Raw genomic sequence first — 19,338 nt, 5'->3', positions numbered from 1 at the left:
TTACTCCTGAAGAAGATCGTGTGATTAGGAGAGGCTCAGTCATCTCCAGCTCAGCAAAGCACGGCGTTCACAGAACAGTTGTTCTGGGCACAGAAGAAAGCGTGTTGTGAAAAAAAATCCTCTCTCTTCTTGACTAGTAATGGATGGTAAAAATTGTATTGGCCTAAATCCCCTACTCACAAGTACCTTTGTGTGATTTAATAAGATAGTCAGAGTTACACGTCGTTGGCACACCTAGCACTCTACTGGCTATTGGCTAGAAGTCGCTTCCTACTGTAAACTCTCTTTCCTGGACTAGCTTGCTGGCATATAGGTGATATGCCTTGGATTAGATGATAATAGATTTTTCTTTGGCAGTTGTACTGAGAGCTAAATAAAGACCTAAACAAGCTTAGGCTATGGCACTGTGAACAAGATGCTGCCAGGTGAGTTAAGGTGGAAGCTGCAGTGGATTAGGTATTGACTTGAAAGTTCCTCTGACTTAGCTTACGTCGCAAGTAACTTACCTACAGGCTCATGTGTTCCTTAGAAGCATACAGCCTCTAGCGTGCTTTTTCTGCTTTTTATCGGCGGGAAAGTAAAGGGTAGCGTCGCAGTCGGCAGAAGACTGTGAAGGGCTTTTGAAGAGCGTAATTCTTAAAAGTTCAGCCATCCGTAATTGTAGTTCTATTTTGAACTCCTTTAATAGCTGAATGTCTCCTAACGGTCGTTGAATCATGGAATCATAGAATAGTTTGGGTTGGAAGGGACCTCTGTCTTCCATCTGACTCAGAAATTTTTTCCATGTGCATTTCGAGTCGTAATCACGCCTTTGTATGTTTGTTCCTTTCTTTGACTGGCTCATTTTTTGTTTTGACTGGAGGAAATTTGTTACACGGAGAGGCTGGAATTAGTGTTTTACTCTGTCCAAACCCTTGCTACCTTTTGTTCCAGAGGAAAATGGGATTCTGACTGCTTGATGATTGATGGAATGGTTTCCCAGTTAGGAGACCAAGTTGAGAAGTTGTGGCGGAGAGATGAAGGAGGAACTGGGAAATATCCACCTGCTACTTTACATGTGAGTGTGGTGTTCACTGAAAACAACAACAACAACAACAACAACAACGCCCCCCCCCCCAACCCCACCCAAGAGCCAGTGATTTATGCAAGACAGGGGTTTTTAAAGACCACCTAATTTTTTATTTCAGGCACTGCTGGATCTCTATTTGCTAGAAAACATTGAAGAAAGCTACAAACATGCAATTGTATCCTTTCCAGTTGTTTTTACTACACCTTCAGTATATGCACATAAATGTTCTTAAATGTTTGTCGCCTACGTGTTTAATGACACTTTTGAATTTATGCTTCAAACACAATGCAAGCGAAAACAGTTAGTTTAGAATTAAGTCGTAGGCAGAAGCATTGTTTTATTTCTTTGGACTGCGGATTTTTTACGTTGTTTTTTTTTTAATGTTTTGTTGCAAAGTCTCTTCTGATGTGAGAAAGCAGGTTTACTACGAAACGTTAAAGATAAAAAGCCTCTGTAGTTTTTCTCAAAGCTTAAACACAGGTTTTAATTTTTTAAAGCACCCGTACCCGTAGCAAATGGCTACTTACTAGCATGATGCGCTAAAACGTGCTGCTTCAGAGCAAAAGGGTTTCTAACGGTGGTTTACCAGGACCTGATTTTTGCCAAAATCATCCGTTTTCCAGCAGTGCTTGCTTTTGTTCTCTTAAAAGTGCAGGCACACAGAATAATAAGCAGAGAGAAGAGAAAAGTCACTGGGCAGAAACTTAATTTTTAAGCTGCCGAAACGGACAGAACTGCTTTTGCTGTTTGTTGCCTAACCTGAGAGGGGAGCCTAGAGGGCAAGGGGTTTGCTAGCTGTTGTACCCCAGAGCTGCCTTCTTAGAACGTGTCCCTGAGAACGGATGTCGGAAAGAGAAAATGACACTACCGATGGGTGATCCACATACTGCTTTAAATCCAGTTTTAGTCATTCAGAGCGAAGTTGTATTGTAAGGACGCCATAATTTACATCGTTTTATATCCTCTGGAAAAAACCAACTGTAGCATTTCTTTGCTTTAATAACTACGCATTGGATGTTCAAATGCTTTGAATGTCCGACAGGTAGCTCCACTGACTAAAGAGGGAGCCCGAGTTTATAACTGAAGTATTTACATACCTAAAGTTAACCTTTCTGAATGCCTTACAGAAACCAAAGAGTCTTTCTTTTGGGTTATTTATTCGGAGTGCAGTTCTGTGGTTAGGACCTGACTATCTCCAGGTTATAATAGCTTAAAATGGTAAAACTAACGCATTAGTCTCTTCTGCTTCCTACCGCTTTTATAGTCTTGCTTCATTATGTTTTTCTAAATGCGGTGTGATAAATTTTTGGTCTTAGAAATCTATTAGCCTTAATTCGGTACTTGATATCAGACAATTTACTTGCTGCTGGATATCATGCATTCCTTTCCGAAGAAAACGGAAACTTCAGTCGGCTCCTTCCCAACTGCCTTTGCTATCCCTTGGGGTCTTGTTAGGCTTATTCAAGGTTTTTGGCTTCTCGATCACAATGATTATGAAGTACGTAAGTTACCGCTTAGTTAGACATACATTGCAGTACAAAGCTATAATCTAGAAAAGGATTTTAAAATTTGGTGCTTGGCTAATAACAGGTGATAAAACACTAGAAGCTTCTTTGTAATACTGCTACGACATCTTCAGCAATAAATTAAGATTTGAAATGTTGGTTTAATTACTTTGACAGGAATTTGATTAAAAAAGAAGACATCAACTTTAAGAATGCTTGATATTTGAACTTTCAAAGCCATCCGTTTAGGTTGTTTTCAGCAGACCAGTCGAGCGCTTTCTCAAAAACAGTGGTTTAGGTACTTTAAATATTAAAACTATGATCATAGCAGCAGGATTTGAGACAGAAGACCGCAAAAGTGACTGTTCAGCCCAATTCACGTTCTTTTGGATGCTGAAGGTTGCTCTTTGCCTGTCACGATGTTGATGTTATCTGTTTGTCTGGGAGAGTAGCTTATGATTTAGTAATGTGTTTATAAAAAGTGGTGTTTGTATACAGCGACTTGGTTAACCTAGGAAAGTGTGAATTACTCCTTTTAAAGCACTCGCTTTGTTCGGTATGGCTAACTGAATTTTTTTTCCTGCAAATACTTAAGCGTTGTTATTTACATGTCCTGTATCAAGCGTTTCATTAGTTAGTCATCTAAGCGTATTTAACACACATTCACCCTTACTTAAGAAGCTTTTGAATATTTTTGTTGCCTGCGCGTATGTATGTATGTATCTTAATAAACCCGATCTCTACCTCCCACAGAGTTCACTGGCCCTGCTCTTTCATCCAGCTACAGTCAAAACTGTGTCATGGCAACATCGGAGAATTCTTCAGTCCCTCATGTGCCAAGGAGAGCATAGGCGAGCCCTCAGATACATACAGGTGATGAAGCCATCCACGTCAAGCAGTAGTGAAGTGCGGCTTTTCCTCACTGTGTTGCTGTCCAATAGGTAAAGGAAGATATGCCACCATTTTGGCATTCAAATGTTGTGAAAGGTGGAGAACAAATAATATAAATCACGATTCCCTAAATTCCCTTTCAACTTTGAATGCAATACTTTTGGGGCATCTTTTTGGTTATACTATTACTATTCCTTCACATCTCAAAAAAACTAATTGCAGGTGCGTGGTGGAGGCTTGGGGTCTGTTGCAGCGACATACCACTAGGTCAAATATAGAAGAGCTGCTAAAGCACATGTATGAAATCTGTCAGGAGATGGGACTAATGGAAGACTTACTGAAGCTGCCTTTCACAGACACTGAACAAGTAAGTGTGGACGAGAAGAAAAATCTTAATCGTCCCTTTGAAAAGAGAAGAGGCAGAATCATAATAGATTTTTGAAATGTGTTATTTCTCATAGGAGTGTTTGGAGAAGTTTTTACAGACCAATGCAGGTGTTCAGAATCATGAATTTCTTTTAGTCCACCACCTGCAGCGTGCCAGCTATATCCCAGCCCTACAGCTGAATCGGTCGATGAAGGTTAATCTTACGGTAAGCGTAGAAGTTCTGCCAAGTGTGCAAGTTTCTGTTAGGTGTTACCAACCGCTTTTGATAGTACTCAATAAAACCCCTGCTTTCTTTTTTGTTCCACTCTTTGAAATACTAGGAATAAGTTCCTACACCTTAAGTCGCAGCTGAACCTAAAGGTTGAACAAACTATTTCACTACTCCAAAGGTACTCTGTGAAGTTGTAAATCAAATGTTACAGGCCATTGTTGACTCCACTTAAAATACTTTGTTTGCATCTGAGCAATAAAAAGATATCTTTTCCCTCAGCCAAGCTTATCATTCAGTTATTCACACGCGGATGTATTCCACAGCTTTCATTTTCCCACTTTCATGGCAGAAATTCTTCTCTAACTTCCGTTTCTCAAAATAGCCAGCCTAAATTTTGTCTTATGTGGACTTCTGTTACGAATCTGTGATGCATTTGCTCTTTTCCGGGACCACAGTTTTCCAGTGAATCAAACTTATCAGGTGGTTTGGGAAGTTTTAGAGCCTGCATTTGAAAGCTTTCATGCAGCCAGAAGGCGTGTGTAGGTAGCTGCTGCTTACTCGTATTAAAATTGGCATCCTTTTGTCCAACGTAATTTGCAGTTGCCCTGTATATTCAGTCATCTCGGACACTGGTGTTTCAGGAAAAACAAGGGAAGGCCTGCTATTTTGTAAGCCATTTGGAAATTGCAGGTGGCAACAAGCACATCAGAATGAGGTTCTGCAGGGTGCCAGAATTGTTTTACCTCCAAGGTGTAGGTTCTGTTGTTATTCTAGTCTTCCTTCCGCTTTGCTAAAAATACTGGGTGAAATTGGCGTGTGCTGATGGGTAGAACTTGCTGCTGCTCTGTGCAGTGGATGGTTTTTCCTGTGTCTGTAGAGGAAATTTAGTCACTAATTAGAAACGGCACAGACAGTTCTGTGCAGTGAACTTCTTGAAAGGAGTTAACGCTTTGCTTTACGCTTTTCATTCCTCAGAATGACCGTGATCCTCGCTTGAGAGAGAGAGCAGTTGCCAGAAATTCTATATTAGACCAATACGGCAAGATCCTTCCTAGAGTTCAAAGGACGCTGGCTGTAGAGAGAGCCAAGCCTTACCATTTGCCTTCATCGGTCTTAAGAGAAGGTAATTTTTAGGGGGGAGAAATGTAATGGACAGCTAACCATCACTTTGGTTACACAAGGCTGATATGCTTTCCCTCTTGCTTTACAGTCGCAAGACCAAAGCCATTATCAACAGTACCACAAGGAGCTAATACAGGAAATGTGCGTGCAAAAGTAACTTTCATCAAGAACGTGTTGTCCACAATTGGAGAAGTATGGGTAGGACATGAGCAGAAGACGAGTCTCTCACAATATGATAGGTAAGCAGCCTTTTAACAAAGCTTAGTGTTGAGCTGCATGTTTGGCAAGAGAGAGAGAGAGAAATCCGTTTGACTTATGACAGTGTTTTGGAGGGAAGGTGCACCTGAATAAAGCCTTGTTTGGCTTTTTTGCGCACGCAGTAGATAACATTTAAGGATCCATACATCGTAAGTAGTATTTGGAGAGAGAGTTTTTCTGCTGTGATAATGTTATTCATGCAAATACACGTGTTTACGTTACGGTCAACGTGTTTACAGAATTTAAGATAGCTGAAACCAAAACTGTGATTACCATCAAGCTATTGGTGTACAGATTTTCATAGACTTGGTTGTGTGATCAAATAGTAATCTTTTTCCACTTCCTGCCCAGTTTCTGATTTGCTCCTTCCCTCTTTACTTAAAAACAGGCAGAATTAAAAAGAGCAGCAAAGAGGCTAGTAGTTGTCAGATGATTTTCCTACAGGTGGTATGGTCAAATAAACTTGAATTCTGGTACGTTTGGACTTTAGGGGAATGAAAGTCAGTTACATTTTTCTTTTAATTCTAGTCCTAGAGTTACAGAACCTCCAGGCACAATGCGTCCTCTCCCTGATGCAGAGTTGCCCGATGCATTTGTTGGGACACCAGTTGCAAAATTTTCACAAAAATGTTCCAGGTATAGTAGACCTACAGAATGAGTACTCCACAAAGGTGTTGCTTCTCACATGTGTGTATACGTGTGTTTGTGTGTGTATCCTTTCTGTGTTTGCAAAGTGTTCTGTTTGCATTTAGTTTTGTATCTGTTAAAGACAAGGTCAACTTAGGGACACAACTAAGTGGAGAACTTGAAGTGGTCCCAGCATTGAAACGTAGACAAATGTTCTTCTGCCGTGAGAATTACATCACTAGTGCAACTTAAAATTGGATTACTCTTGCCTCCGAGGCAGCGATTTAGGAAACTAAGTAGGAAATGTGAAGAAATCATGAAAAAAAAGAAAATGCCTGCAACTTGTTCATGGGCCTGATACATCACCCCACCAGTGAGGGTTCCCCTGTATTTCTTGTTCATGGAATGTTTTTGTTCTGCCTCAGATTTCTTGAACGCAGTGTGATTTTTTTTTTTTTTTTTCATTTCTTTATTTATGTTCATATTTTAAATTGTGTGTCTTAACAGATTGCTGGATTTGGTGGTTCATCCGGTTCCTTCATGTTCTGCAACGCAGTCACCATGCAGAGCTTCTACTTCATTCACGGCATCCAGCCCACTGAAATCAAATACGCATGGTTCCGTCTCACAAACGACTTTTGCAAGAGCATCGGAGCTGAATTTACTGGAGACTCCTCTTGTGGTTAAGGTTTGTATTTTTAAGAATCAGTTAAGAACCAACCAAACCAAAAGCCTGTAAACGTCGTTGAAAATGAAACCACCCAAGTAGTTAACACAAGCAGCGTTGGATGCGAATTGTGGAATGTTTTCAGCCTGCGTGTGGTTCTTGTATACAGTGTCCGTTTGGAAGCAGTACGTCGGGAACAGTCTTGAAGAGGGCAAGTTTAGTTCTAAGTTAATTGCAGGACGCACGTTGTCCCATAGCTTTGTGAAATACACTTGTGTTTATTGCACGGAACAAAGTCAGTTAAAATTGGACTTTTCAATATGCTTAGGTACGTAAAGATGCGATTTGCAGCTTAACCATCTCCTTGTTTAAGTGCTCAATCCCTCTCTATAGTTTGACTTGCATACCTACAAGCAAGAACGTGTATGCTTCAGTTTCTTCATCCAGTTAAGTGAATGACAACTAAGTGATGTCAGCTAAGTGGCATCAGTCTCTGTCAAATTCCGTGATGGCTTTTTGCAGTAATTTTAGTTACTGATTGTTTGTGTTAAACTGTATTTCCATTCACTGCCATCAAACTCTTATCATGCAAGGAAGTAACGTTGGGCCTGTCATCTTCTTGGTGCCGACCTTTTTGCCGTTGCCTACCTGAACAACACAGTTGTGATCTCTCTGAGTCGTAACCTCTTTCTTCTTATCAAATACTGTCCGTATCATTAAGCTAGTTTCATCCTCCTCCTTTTAAACCCTGTCAATACTGTAAAATCTTTCTTGAGCTGAGGTAAGCAGACCTGAACGCTTCTAGGTGAAGATGTGTAGGTGTTTTCACAGCAGCGTCACTTAATTCAGTCTAGTGCGCGGATTGATTAATTAGTGAAAAAATAAGCTATATCGCTGTTGCTTTGCTGATCGCCATTTCGCATGGCAGGGTTTCAGTCGCTGTATCTGGGGTAACATTTGAAGTTGTACGCCTTTTAGAAGAGGGGAGTAGAAACTGCAAAATTTCCTGGGGTGGGAGATGACATTGCAGACAACAAGATGCCCTATCCTTGTTTCTTCGGGAAATTAATTTGAAAAATACCATTTGATGCTGGCATTAAAAAAAGCCCCAGAAGCCAAAAGACACATGAAAAGCGTGAGGTTTTCTCATGTAGATTTCCGTACCTTTGGAAAAAGAGCAGTGCGGAGGCTAAACTTTGTCCTCCCTGCTGGTCCAAACTCAGTTAGTAATTTAAGCTAACACTTCTGACACGGGAAGTCGTCTGTTTTGCAGATTTAACTGGTTTTAAATTAAATGTTTTTATTTCTTTTCATAGAGAGCGAAAGTTTTGGCCACATCTGCTTCTGGTTTTCCTGGGTTTACTCCTCGGTCTATTCTCAGATCCAGCCTTCGCACCACACCCCTAGCGACTCCCTCTGCATCTCCGGGACGATCAGTTACTCCTCCTCTACGAGCAAAGGAACGTGGAGTATCTTTCAGGGAAGAGAACTCGAATGCAGAATGGACTGCTGGGGTAAGCTGGGCTGTAGTTAGTGATTTTTACCGTTAACGGCTTTATAGACTGTGATTTGACTAAGGTGTTTTTTTTTTTTTTTTTTTAAGCTTGCCAAAACCTCCTTCTATTGAGAATTGGAATTGCAAATCAGAACGGGGGACTTGAATTTGGTCAAAAACGGTTGTGTTAGACCTTCTGTAACATCAGGTGCCTGCAGGAACCCGCTCATAATAAATGCCAGTGACCTTGGCGTTTTTTCCTCAAGCGGTGTTAGGAGCTGTGATTGTTCCAAATTGGTAGTTGAGCTTCCCGCTATACCTTTTCAAACGGTGGTATGGCAGGAAGGTAAGGAATATAGATTGAGCCAGTTGCTTGGGTTTGTTAAGCTTTGTGAATTCAACATCTTTGAAAGCAACAGAAGTCATGAGCTGCATTTACTTTCAGTCTCTCTTTTTGCCAGGCTGGGTTTACTTGAATTATGGTAAAAAGAGACTCCTGATGAAGAGAGCTGTACTGTTGTCTGTTCTCTAGCCCTAAAGTTCTCGGGTTTGTTTCTTGCCTTGCACCAGGGACAGTGTTCGCCGAGTTGTCAAATGAATTTGGTCCCTCTGAAAGTTGCCCCCTTCTACTCCTCCTTTTGCTCTGTCAGTTGGATTCCCTGACTCAGCTCATGGTGCAGTTGCCGACGTGACGTTCCAAAATCAGGGGCAGAACAGGGGCATGTGCTAGTATCTACACGTATGAGCTTTCCGTACGTGTACTAACAAATTGCCATACTCTGTTTTTATTATACCTTTTATTGCCTGATACAAAGAGCTGCTCAATTGTAACAAGAGGCTCGCTCTCCTGTCTGAAGTTCTTGCCAACAATGCAGTGTGGCCAGGTTAATTTACGTGTTCCCTGCTACAGGCATCGTGAACACTAAAAGACTTTAGTAGTGCATACAAGTTGGAAGGGATATTTCCAGCTTCTTCAAACTCTTTTCTTTTGTTCTTTTTTTTTTTTTTTTTTTTTTTTTGTAAAACCACGTTCTTTTAACATCTAAACTCTGCAAAATACGAATGTTAAAAGCTTGTTGACATGGACTGAAAATTGGAACTAGAGGTTCTCCAGGTGTCCCAGGTTTTCCCCCATTGTTCTTTCTTCTACTGGGGCTGGTGAGTTATCTGGATTCTTTGTGGATGTCCTCTAAGTACCATATAGAGCATACTGTCAATTTCCTGTAGGCTTATACTCACAGGAATCAACAGTAGTTGGAGTGAAACACAAAGTGAAAGGTAGGCGTACCACAAATTGGTTGGTCTTAAGGAAGAGAAAACGCTTTTCAGCGTTCCAGGTTTCCAGTGAAGTTAAATAGGCAGTCACTTCTTTAGCTCGTCTCAGCTTTGGGATTTAGGACAACGCTGTAGAGAAGATGCTTCTAGACTTGGGAATACATAAATCACTTATGGGAGGGAGTAAGTGGAAAATTTGTGATGGGAAGAAGGGAGCAGGGACAGGAGACGGTCACAAAGCTTCTGCAGTCATTCAGGTAGCAGTACAGTGAAGGTTTTTCTGCTTTCGTTGTAACTGGTTCTTACGGATTTGTATGTAAACATCTGGTTTTGGCTTGTCTACCTTCACTGAATTTGGGACAAACTTCTTACTGCTCTCTTGTTCGTAGCTTTGTAAGCATAAAGGGAAAGTTTATGGAGACTAGTATTTCTTGAACTGAGTTTTGAGGCATGACACGTTGCTATACTGTGATGCTCAGCAACTTTTGACAAGGCAGGAGGCAAGAAAATGAGCAGATTCTACGGAGACTCCTGTTGAGTGGCTTCTTCCTTCTGCCATCGTTGGCTAGCACTAGAACTTAGAGGGCTGGGCGAAGGTCTTTACGCATTGATTAAATTAGCTTGACCGTTTGAGTCACTTGGCAGACGTAACAGATACTACTTTTGTGCTCAACGTAAGAGCTTGAGTATCTCATGTGGATCTAGAAGGCAAGAATAATTGCTCGGTACAGGGAACTACAAAACATGAGATGGAGGTATTTAGAGTGTATGTGCTGTCTCATGCAATCCAAGTGATTCCTTAAAGTGCAGCGCTGAGTTGTCGCGTGTGATACGTGGCCACTTTGACTACCTGTTGCCGTCACAACTGTCGTGACTGAAACGTTAAACTTTGGGGACATAACTGTATTTTAGCCTGTTAGATGCAGAGCCGGTCACTCTGTGTGGATCTGCAGTCAGTCCAGAAAGCACTGCAGTGTGGTGATTACTGCCAGTTGTGTACACAGCTTGTACTGTAAAACTGCTCCCTTTGCTCACGGGTGGTGGCAAATCGTTAGTCGTGAACAGAAGTATCAGAAATGGAGCATGGGATTGCATACACTGAATGCTCTGTTCTCTGTCCCTTAAACGCATTAACTTTCATCTGTAGTAGGGAGTCCATCGTAGGTTTCTAACTTCACATGCAGTGGTGATCTGAAAGGAGAAGCAGCATTTCACTGTCCTCAGTTTGAAGTTAGTCTGTTTGGTAATTAATAGTGCATTAACAGACACTTTTTAACTTCAGGTTATTGAAGATAGTGCGGTTAAGGCACAAACCTCAGAGGAGGCACCTGAACCATCACCATATAGTGAACTGCAGCCATCGGGCGCTCTTCAATACAGCTATGATACTATCGAGCAACAGTTTGCATGTGATTTGCCTGATAATGAAGATGGTGAATGTGATGCGGCTGAGGGAGATGGAGAGCTTTTTACATCTCAGAGTAATTTTACTTTAGTCTGGGAAGGTGAAGAAGGTGAAACGGAAGTGGGAGACCCTCCGTTAAATATGGTCAAGGATCAAGAGGTGCAGCCTAGTGACCAACTCCTCTTACCTGTGCCAACTAAAAGAGGCAGAAGGAGAAAGATGAGTTCCTCAGAAGTTTCAGAAAATTCTGGCCTTGATCTGTCTAAACCATCGCTTCCTCCAACAGGATTTAAACTTCCTGTCACTCCTAGAAGAAGTGCGAGGAAGGGGGCACAAAATCTCTTGGCAGACGCAGAATCTGTCGCTACGCAGGAAGACATACATTCGGGTGGGAAAGTGGAAGTCCTTGATACTGCTGGGAGAAGAACAAGAAGAGCTGCACACGCTAAACCAGGAAAAACGGGTACTCATGAGCCAACACCTGCGCAGCCAAACGAGGAATCAGCCACAGCCGGGACTACAGTAAGGACAGGACGTCGGGGCAGAAAGAGACGATCGATATTTGAGGAGAGCACCGGGGAGGAGGCCTTCCCCCAAGGACCTGGTGGCAGTCCTTTGCTTAAAATTTTAACAGATTATATTACAAGAACATGCCCAGTGTGCAAACAAGGCCGCAGATAACAAAGTAGTTTAATCCCCCGTCAGAACTTCCTCTCATGGAAGACTACTCTCAGGGTTGTCAGCGCAACAAATTTATTTGCTGCAATTTCATCGGTTCCCGTGTAACTAATCAACAACTAAGTTGTTGATGTCTGGTGGGGAAGAAACAAGCTGCAGGCAGAAGCCAATCCATAGTTTCTCGTGAGTTGTTCGGCAATGCTTGTAACCTATTAGTCTAGGCCAATCTGAAAATACTATGAAATAACAGAATTTCCAGTAATAAGATAGCATTTGTTTCTTATTTTGTTTGTGCTTTTGTCTTCTGTGCAAAACTTCCAGCTTTCCATTCCAGGAATGCTTTTTTCACCAAAGCAGTCAAGACAATGAGTCTCTTTGGTATGCTTGGTACCAAAGGTACTGTGGTTCCTTTTGCATTAAAGCTGTTCCTAAAATAAAATGCATTTTCCAATGCACTGTGCTGTGCGGATGACCAAGGTGTGACATAGAGGGAACAACGCGAGTTACAGTCACTGATGTGTCCGTTCGTTCAGGTCACTTACTCCTCCTTGGCTGTGTATCACCTGGCATGGTTCAAGAGGGGGCTTATCCCGCAGCAGTCATTGGTGTGGTGTGCATTGCTGTTGAACTTGGTTTAAATCCAGACTAAAGCATGAATTATTAGCGAATGACTGACTGCTTGTATTTTGGTACACCAACTGTAATTTTGATACAGGGAGAGAGAGAGAGAAGGATGCAGGAAGCAGGTGTGTGATTTCTATGAACACCAACAGCACAAGCGTATATGTCCCTAGGAACCCAGGGCACAGGAAAACCTTTACTTTTGATCTAGCCTACTGGTCTCACAGTAGCTTCCTAAAGGACGAGAATGGTATGCTCGTCTCAGCCGCATCCAACAGTTACGCAGGCCAGGTAAGATTTTATTCAAAGAACCAGCTAAAAGCAGTCTTAGCTAATACACAGTTGTAGACTGGTCAGTTTGTTTGTCTCCCATTATTAGCAGTCATGTCAGTGTAGTGTAATGCCAATGACTGGCATTTATCAGTTTACTGGTTTGAAGCGTTACCTGGATTTTTTCTACGTTTCTGTCATCCTGGAAGTCAGTATTACTTGCAAGCGTGCTTGCAAATCTTGATTCCTAATTTAAACTATTAGTGGGGGCGCTCCTACCGGACAGCGGTGCTTGCGTATGCATTTGCTTGCTCATCTATGAAGAGGGTGCACTTGATCGTTTTTGAGAGAGAGGTCCCTCGTGATCTTGGTCAAGGAGTGCTGGAGAACGCCTGGCAAGGTTATAATGCTACTCTGCTGGCGTACGGTCAGACCGGCTGAGGGAAGAGCTATTCGATGATCGGGTACGGTGCAAACAGAGGCCTGGTGCCCGTTGTGTGCGAAGAGCTCTTCAAAGCCACCCGGAATCGGGCCAAGAACAAGCAGTACCAGGTGGGATTGGCACAAAGTGTCATTTACTTCCAAGATCTTTCCAGGTTGTACTTGAAAAGACTCAGTTAATTTCAAATCAGCGGAACCAGAAACTGTGGCTATATGGAGCAACTTACAGTATGAGCCGTAGTGGATCCTATAAAACAGCGTTGAATAAAAAGTTGATGTAGTACAGCTCGATTTACAGATAAACCCTAAAATGATAATTTGTCGCAGGTGTAGTTAATGGATCCCTAACATGAGAACCAAAAATGTTAGTTTTTAGTAGACCCCTTTTTTAACAACTGTTCAAACACTGATCTTCCTTTACCTCCCATAAAGTGAGCTGGTCTTTAATCTCCGTTATGCTTCCTAGCTTCACTCTTGCAGAGGGTATTCATGAGAAAGTCTTTCCAGCACCTCAGTAAAGAAAATCCATGCTTTCTTCTGCACGCCCTTATAGTGTTCAGAAGCTTTAGGGTGCCGTACCTCTCCTACACAGTAGGAGCGATGTTTTTAGCCTTGCAGTACAGCTTTTGTAGCTGCTGGATGCTCCCACTCCACCAGCATCCTTCTGCGCCTGTAGTCCAGTGGATTCTAGCACTGCTGTAAGCAGAAAGCTTCGCTCCCGTGCAGTAGTGCCTTCTGTCTACAAAAATGCCACCCTGATTACTGAAGGCTGCTTGTGATTTACTCCTGTGTTACTTCCCGTAAGAAAGAGCCCTTTGTTTTCCCTAACCAGCCTCCCCAGCTCTGTGCCAGCAGAAAGGATGCAGGGATGCCATTTGCGAACAGGTTTCTGTTTTCCTTTGGCATCATCCACTGTGCGCCCCTGTGATAAACACAGGAGTGAAAACTCATTCCTTCCCATCTCGCTCGCCATACCAACGTGGAAATGCAAAACCCTCTTTGAAGTCGAGGCACTGCTATTACAGACAGTTCTTGGACAGAGGGAAAAACTCATGTCCTGGATCTTTATTGTTCCTTTTAATCTTAGCCATAGCCTTACTGTTACGGAAGAGGTTTCTTTTTTAAGTTAGTGGGTTTATTGTTGCGAAGCTTAACGTTTGAGGCCAGTGCCTGCCAAGCAGCGAAGGCATGTTACAAATCTGCTAACCCAGGGCTTCCTCCCTCCTGGCCGCAGGAGCCCGGCCTGGTGCACCCCAGACCTGGGGGTGTCTCTGTCCCAGACCCGTGGATGTGGCTGCTGCTTTCCCGTTTGCAGGTCAGGCCAGCAGCGAGGCTGAGCGTGAACCACGCGCAGGCATGACAACAACATGGCTGGCTACGCAGGCTGCCAGAGGCGGGGCCATGCCTTTAACACCCCCCGCCTGGCACTATGGCAACTCACCGAAAGCCTCCTCTCCGGCTTGTTGCAACTTAAGCTCACGAGTGACAGCAGAGGCACGCTGTCACTCTGTAGGTTCCCACGCACACCCACGTTTGCAGAGCCCCAGAAGATCAGCACAGCCTCCGGCCCAGCTACCCTCTGTGCCCGGGCCCTGGGCTCCCTCCCTCACCTCTGGCTGAGTCTTTCCAGAGACGGGGTTTCCTCCTACTCGCTGGCTAGCCCACCCTGAAGTCTGCTAGCAATTTACACGTGCCCATGTGGCTAGGGGACAGCACAACCACCCTGCTCCCTCCCCTTGCTGGCACCTTGGACACATGTGCCCCGTGACTGTGGTCCCCAGTCCAGCTGCTGGCACTGAGACCCTCACCGCCCCACTTGCTGACACCACAGACAGACGGGCCCCGGTCACCCGTGACCTGACTTCGGCTGCTGACGCTTAACTCGCCCCATGACCTGTGGTCCCACCGGTTGCTGGCACTGGGACCCTCGTACCATCTGATCACCGCAACGTAGCAGATGCTCTCACGTTACACGTACCCTTACGCAGGTCATACACACGGCCACAGCTGTTAGTTCAGAAACCAGAAATACTGGCTTTTTCTTTCTATCTTAATAGCCTTGAAAATAAATACGGGTTGAACCACCCTGCCCAGCTGTCAAAAATTAACATTTGCCGTTCTTGAATTCTCTACAATGCTGCCTAGACGCTTAATACCTTAGTATCTAAGTAAAAGGATTTATTGAAACGCATCTCATGATGGAGTCTGCCTAGGCAGCAGTAAGGATTATGCACGTAAGGGTAGGCTGACGAAATGCTGGAGAAGAAAGAGAGTTGTGATGAAACAGGATGGATCTGATAAATACCTGCATGCATTAAGCTTATGTAATGGCTTGGGAGGAAGGGAAGTTTTGATCCGTGCAACCTGCGTTATTTTTGCAGTGGGATGACAGTCCATTAAGTTTGTGGGGTTTTTTCAAAGGCGTTTTACCTTTGAGTTACTTCTTGTCTTTACAGATTGCTTGCAGTATGCTGGAAATTTATAACAAGCAGGTAACGAACTCGCTTTGTTTCAGTATTAATAAATCGTAGTTTTCTGTGTACATTTATTTCTTTTTTGCTTACTGTAATTTGAAAATCATCCTTTATGCTGTCTTCACGTGATCCTTCTGGGCATGTTGGCTGAAGTGTGTGGGTGCTATCTGGACCTAACAGCATCTTTTTGCTGCTTGAGCTACCCGGCTGCTCTGCCGTACCGCTGGCTAAGTTGTTTCATCCCTTGTAGTACTTTTCCTCTTTCTCCTTTCTGTGTTTTGCTCCTTTTTGAAGAAAAAAGGGGTGAAGAAGAAAGTTAGCGGGTTTATTCACTCCCCCCGCCCCCGCCCCCGCCCCCGTGTTCCTCTTCTTGTTTGTCTCCTGTGTCGGCAGACACAGGACTCATTACTAATTGAAAACGGGGAATCTGTTTCTCTTAAGCTGGGAGGGGATTTTGAAGGTGGTCTGTGTCTCAGAGGGTGGAGTTTTTAGCTTTCCTTCTAAGGTTTATACAGTTTGCCACTTGTTTGTGAACTCCTTTCCCCTGTACCTTGCTCCTCGCTGGTTTTGAGCCATGTGGCCAGTTTCAGACAAATTTGATGCAATGGGCGGGAGAGATGATAGGAAAAAAATGAATACTCAGGAGAACAAACTTCATTAGTTTTAGCAGCTCACGGAATAAGCTTTGTTAAACTCCTCATCCAATGACGGTAACAGAAGCAGAGGGAAATAGCGCCTGTATCCTGAATTGTGCAAGCGTCTTAAGTCTACACATGTGAGCTCTCCATGTAGATTAAGTTTACCTGGAAAGTGGGACTCTCTGGGAATGAGTTTCTGAACACGGTGAAGCCAGAGTAACTACCCCGTGCTCAGCCGCAGTCTATCTTAATTTTTGTTCTATCCTTACTAAGTGTCGCAATTTTTTTCTTATTTTAGTAAAAAATTTTGACTACCGATGTCTCTCCCCAGGTAACAGACTCACTCTCTAAAACCAGGAAGCCTGGCGGGCTCAAGATTAGAGAAGACCAGCAGCAAGGTTTTTATGTGGACGGTTTGAAGCTGGTGCCTTGTAGATAATTACGCACAGATCGAGAGGTTGGTGGAACAAGGGAAGAAGACGAGAACAACAGCTACGACTGCCATCAATGCCACCAGTGGTGAGCAGTCGGTCTCACACGGTCATCACCATCCAATTCAAACAGGTGTAGCGCGCAGGCACTGTTTCCACTGTTCAGTATAGCTGTTTAGCGCTCTTAATGAATTTAGTCCCGTTAGGTGCAGCATAAAACGAACTCGTGGAAGTTTATGCAGGCACAAAATCCAGGGTGGCTCTGATTTACCTAGACCCATCGTTGTTTATTGCCACCTCCGTGACAGCGAGCGGATGAGAGCAAGTTGGGTTTCCTCACCCTGGGCTGCAGGGTCAGCCTTGCCAGCCCACATTTTTGGCGCTCGCGCCCTGTCCACCACTGCTGCTCTCGGAGTGAGGCTCGCCAGAGGCAGAGGTGTCCTAAACCACTGCCTGCTTGCAGGTTGACTCCGTGTGTAAGATCCTTCACTTTCCGCAAATTTCTTTACTGAAAGAGTGGTGAAACATTGGAACAGGCTGCCCAGGGAAGTGGTGGAGTCACCATCCCTGGCCGTATTTCAAAGACGTGTAGATGAGGCGCTTAGGGACATGGTTTAGTGGGCCTGGTGGTGTTGGGTTGACGGTTGGACTCGATGATCTTAGAGGTCTTTTCCAACCTTAATGATTCTATGATCTATGATTCTATGATTCTCCATGTCCCAAATATTACAAGTGGTCTTTGAAAATCTCTCACTGGTGTCCAGAAACAACCTACGGTCACCGTTTGTCTCTGGTAGCTGCTGCTTGCCCGTTAGCGCTATGCAGAACTCCTGGGCTGGGTATAACAAGCGGCCCTATAGCGAGCAAGCTCATACAGCGCGGCGCAAGTGTGGGGCAGCCTGTGGCACAGACTTATCCCCGACCCGCGTCAGGGAGCGCTGCAGTGGGGCAGCTGCAAAGACATGAGGCCAGAGGGCCACGTGCGCCCGAATCCCACCGGGAAGGAAGTTGTGAGACCAGGATTGGCGTTACCAATACTGGTAACTCTCACAACCTATTTCCTCTGCGTTTCTGCAGAGCGTCGTTTTCTCTGTCTTACTTGATAATGTCTGAGCTATTGATTTGGCAATCTTTCCTGCTGTTGATACCGTATGTTAATGGATTTTTCTCGATGAAGCGACCACCAGTCAGTCAGTTACCAATCTGGTGGACTTGGCAGGAAGCGAAAGGCAAAAATCCTCAGGATCTGAAAGAGACAGACTGAAGGAAGGAACGCGTGTAAATCTAAGTCTAACCACGTTAGGCAGTGTCATCAGGTATTGTTTTTAAAATCCTTTCCTGTGAAGTAAAAAATACATTTTTTTATATATATATATCAAAAAAATACATATATATATAAAAATATATTTTTTATATATATATTTTATCTATATAAAAACCCACCCACCTTTCCTCCATTCAGGATTCCTTGCTGTGTGGTTAATGAAATTACTTAAATGAATGAAGCCTGGGATGTAGGTAGGCACGAATATACTGAAGCGTGTACATACGCACGAATATACTGAAGTATCTAATCCGGTAGCTTTTTTTTCGATTTAGATTTATTTAGAAATGAATGTAAATTTGATTTTGATAGTTACGCTTATATCGTTCACATCGGTTCACTTTATTTTCCCTTAGTGCTCTGGCTGAGGTTGCTACAGGAAAGAAAGTGCTGCATATCCCACACAGGGGCTCGGTCCTGACGAAACTCCTGCGGTCTGCTCTGGGGGGAAAGAGCAGGACCATCATGGTCAATGGGTTCTTGAATTTATAACCCAGTTTACCTGTTGAAATAGAATTGCATGGCTCTGACATGGGTGGAAGTGGGTGTAGTTTAAAAGTGAAGATTGCTTTCTATGCAACATAAAGGTGAGAACCCTTCTGCTGGCCAAAAGTTTCTTGCCCCTACTAAACGCGTTACTCAAATGGAGGGCACTTCTCTTTTCGGAACAGACAGGTGGCTGGCACAAAATCTCTCTCTCTCCCCCCCCCGTTAGAGATAGAAACCCCATTTCTTCTGAAAGAGTTTTCTGCGTATTTGTAAAAATTTATCTAGATATAGGTAAATGTAGCTCTGAAACTCATAAGCACCTGTTTTATATAAAAGCCATGTTCTTTACATGAAACTAGGCAGTATTACGAAACAACTATTGTTTTTCCTGCATTCTGAGAGTATTGTTTGTGCTGTGCACCAGATGTTGCATTCCTCAAGAAGATGAAACTCCCATAGGTTCTTCTTTGTCTCAGCTGAATTAGCGGTATACTCCAGCATCTCTGAAGAGGTATTTTTTCAAAGACAGTGCAATTAAGTGAAAGATGGAAGAATATGAGTAGAAAATGTGCCCACGTGGAAATGTCGACTGGAAATGCCGGTATTCTTAAAACAGCTTACCTGGGTTTCTTCACGTGCTGACTTCCGTAATTCATCGAGGAGGTTTTGAACGAATTTAAGGACAGACTCTTCAACTGTTACTCGTACAAATACCATCAAAGCGTCTTTGGGAGGTTTTTTTGCGTTGATGCTAGCGTAAGCCAGTGTTACCAGGATTCAAGCGCCTTCAGTATTAATTTTTGCAACAACTACCTGTATCTTCTCATCTTTCTTTCTGTCTTTTTTTCTTTCTCGTTTCTTGCAAAAGTGTTAAAAAGAGCCAGATTGCTAAGACACTAGGGTTCTCCCTTTATGTTTAAGGACTTAATGGCCTATTTTTCCGTGTTAATCCTTATCTGATTTTTGGTAGCGTTTAAAAGTGTTTGGAAAAACCTCCTTCAAAATCTAATGTCAGTTAATACTTTTCATAGGCTTACAGATTGCGGCCGTGAGTCCAGC

General features: G+C 43.4%; 1 protein-coding gene across 2 annotated transcripts in view; it reads left to right on the top strand.

Annotated features, from left to right (window-relative positions):
* Positions 1-19,338, top strand: part of LOC143158376 (protein ELYS-like) — a 38,779-nt gene extending 19,441 nt beyond the window's left edge. Inside the window, exons 17-30 of one of the 2 annotated variants that reach the window (XM_076334238.1) lie at positions 934-1,057; positions 1,188-1,244; positions 2,421-2,567; positions 3,328-3,515; positions 3,688-3,832; positions 3,927-4,058; positions 5,040-5,187; positions 5,275-5,425; positions 5,973-6,080; positions 6,579-6,759; positions 8,055-8,252; positions 15,380-15,415; positions 16,367-16,554; positions 19,311-19,338. In XM_076334238.1, coding sequence (XP_076190353.1) covers positions 934-1,057; positions 1,188-1,244; positions 2,421-2,567; positions 3,328-3,515; positions 3,688-3,832; positions 3,927-4,058; positions 5,040-5,187; positions 5,275-5,425; positions 5,973-6,080; positions 6,579-6,759; positions 8,055-8,252; positions 15,380-15,415; positions 16,367-16,474 — 1,723 coding nt within the window. In that variant the 3' untranslated portion in view covers positions 16,475-16,554; positions 19,311-19,338. Of the gene's footprint in view, positions 1-933; positions 1,058-1,187; positions 1,245-2,420; positions 2,568-3,327; positions 3,516-3,687; positions 3,833-3,926; positions 4,059-5,039; positions 5,188-5,274; positions 5,426-5,972; positions 6,081-6,578; positions 6,760-8,054; positions 8,253-10,790; positions 11,875-15,379; positions 15,416-16,366; positions 16,555-19,310 lie in introns of those variants that run through there. The other variant, XM_076334237.1, reaches the window with a different exon arrangement.

The sequence above is a fragment of the Aptenodytes patagonicus genome, chromosome 3 (genome assembly GCF_965638725.1).
Source record: "Aptenodytes patagonicus chromosome 3, bAptPat1.pri.cur, whole genome shotgun sequence".
NCBI classification, from domain to species: Eukaryota; Metazoa; Chordata; class Aves; order Sphenisciformes; family Spheniscidae; genus Aptenodytes; species Aptenodytes patagonicus.
The sequence above is the reverse complement of the archived record's forward strand: the minus strand, read 5'-3'. Positions and strand labels throughout refer to the sequence as shown.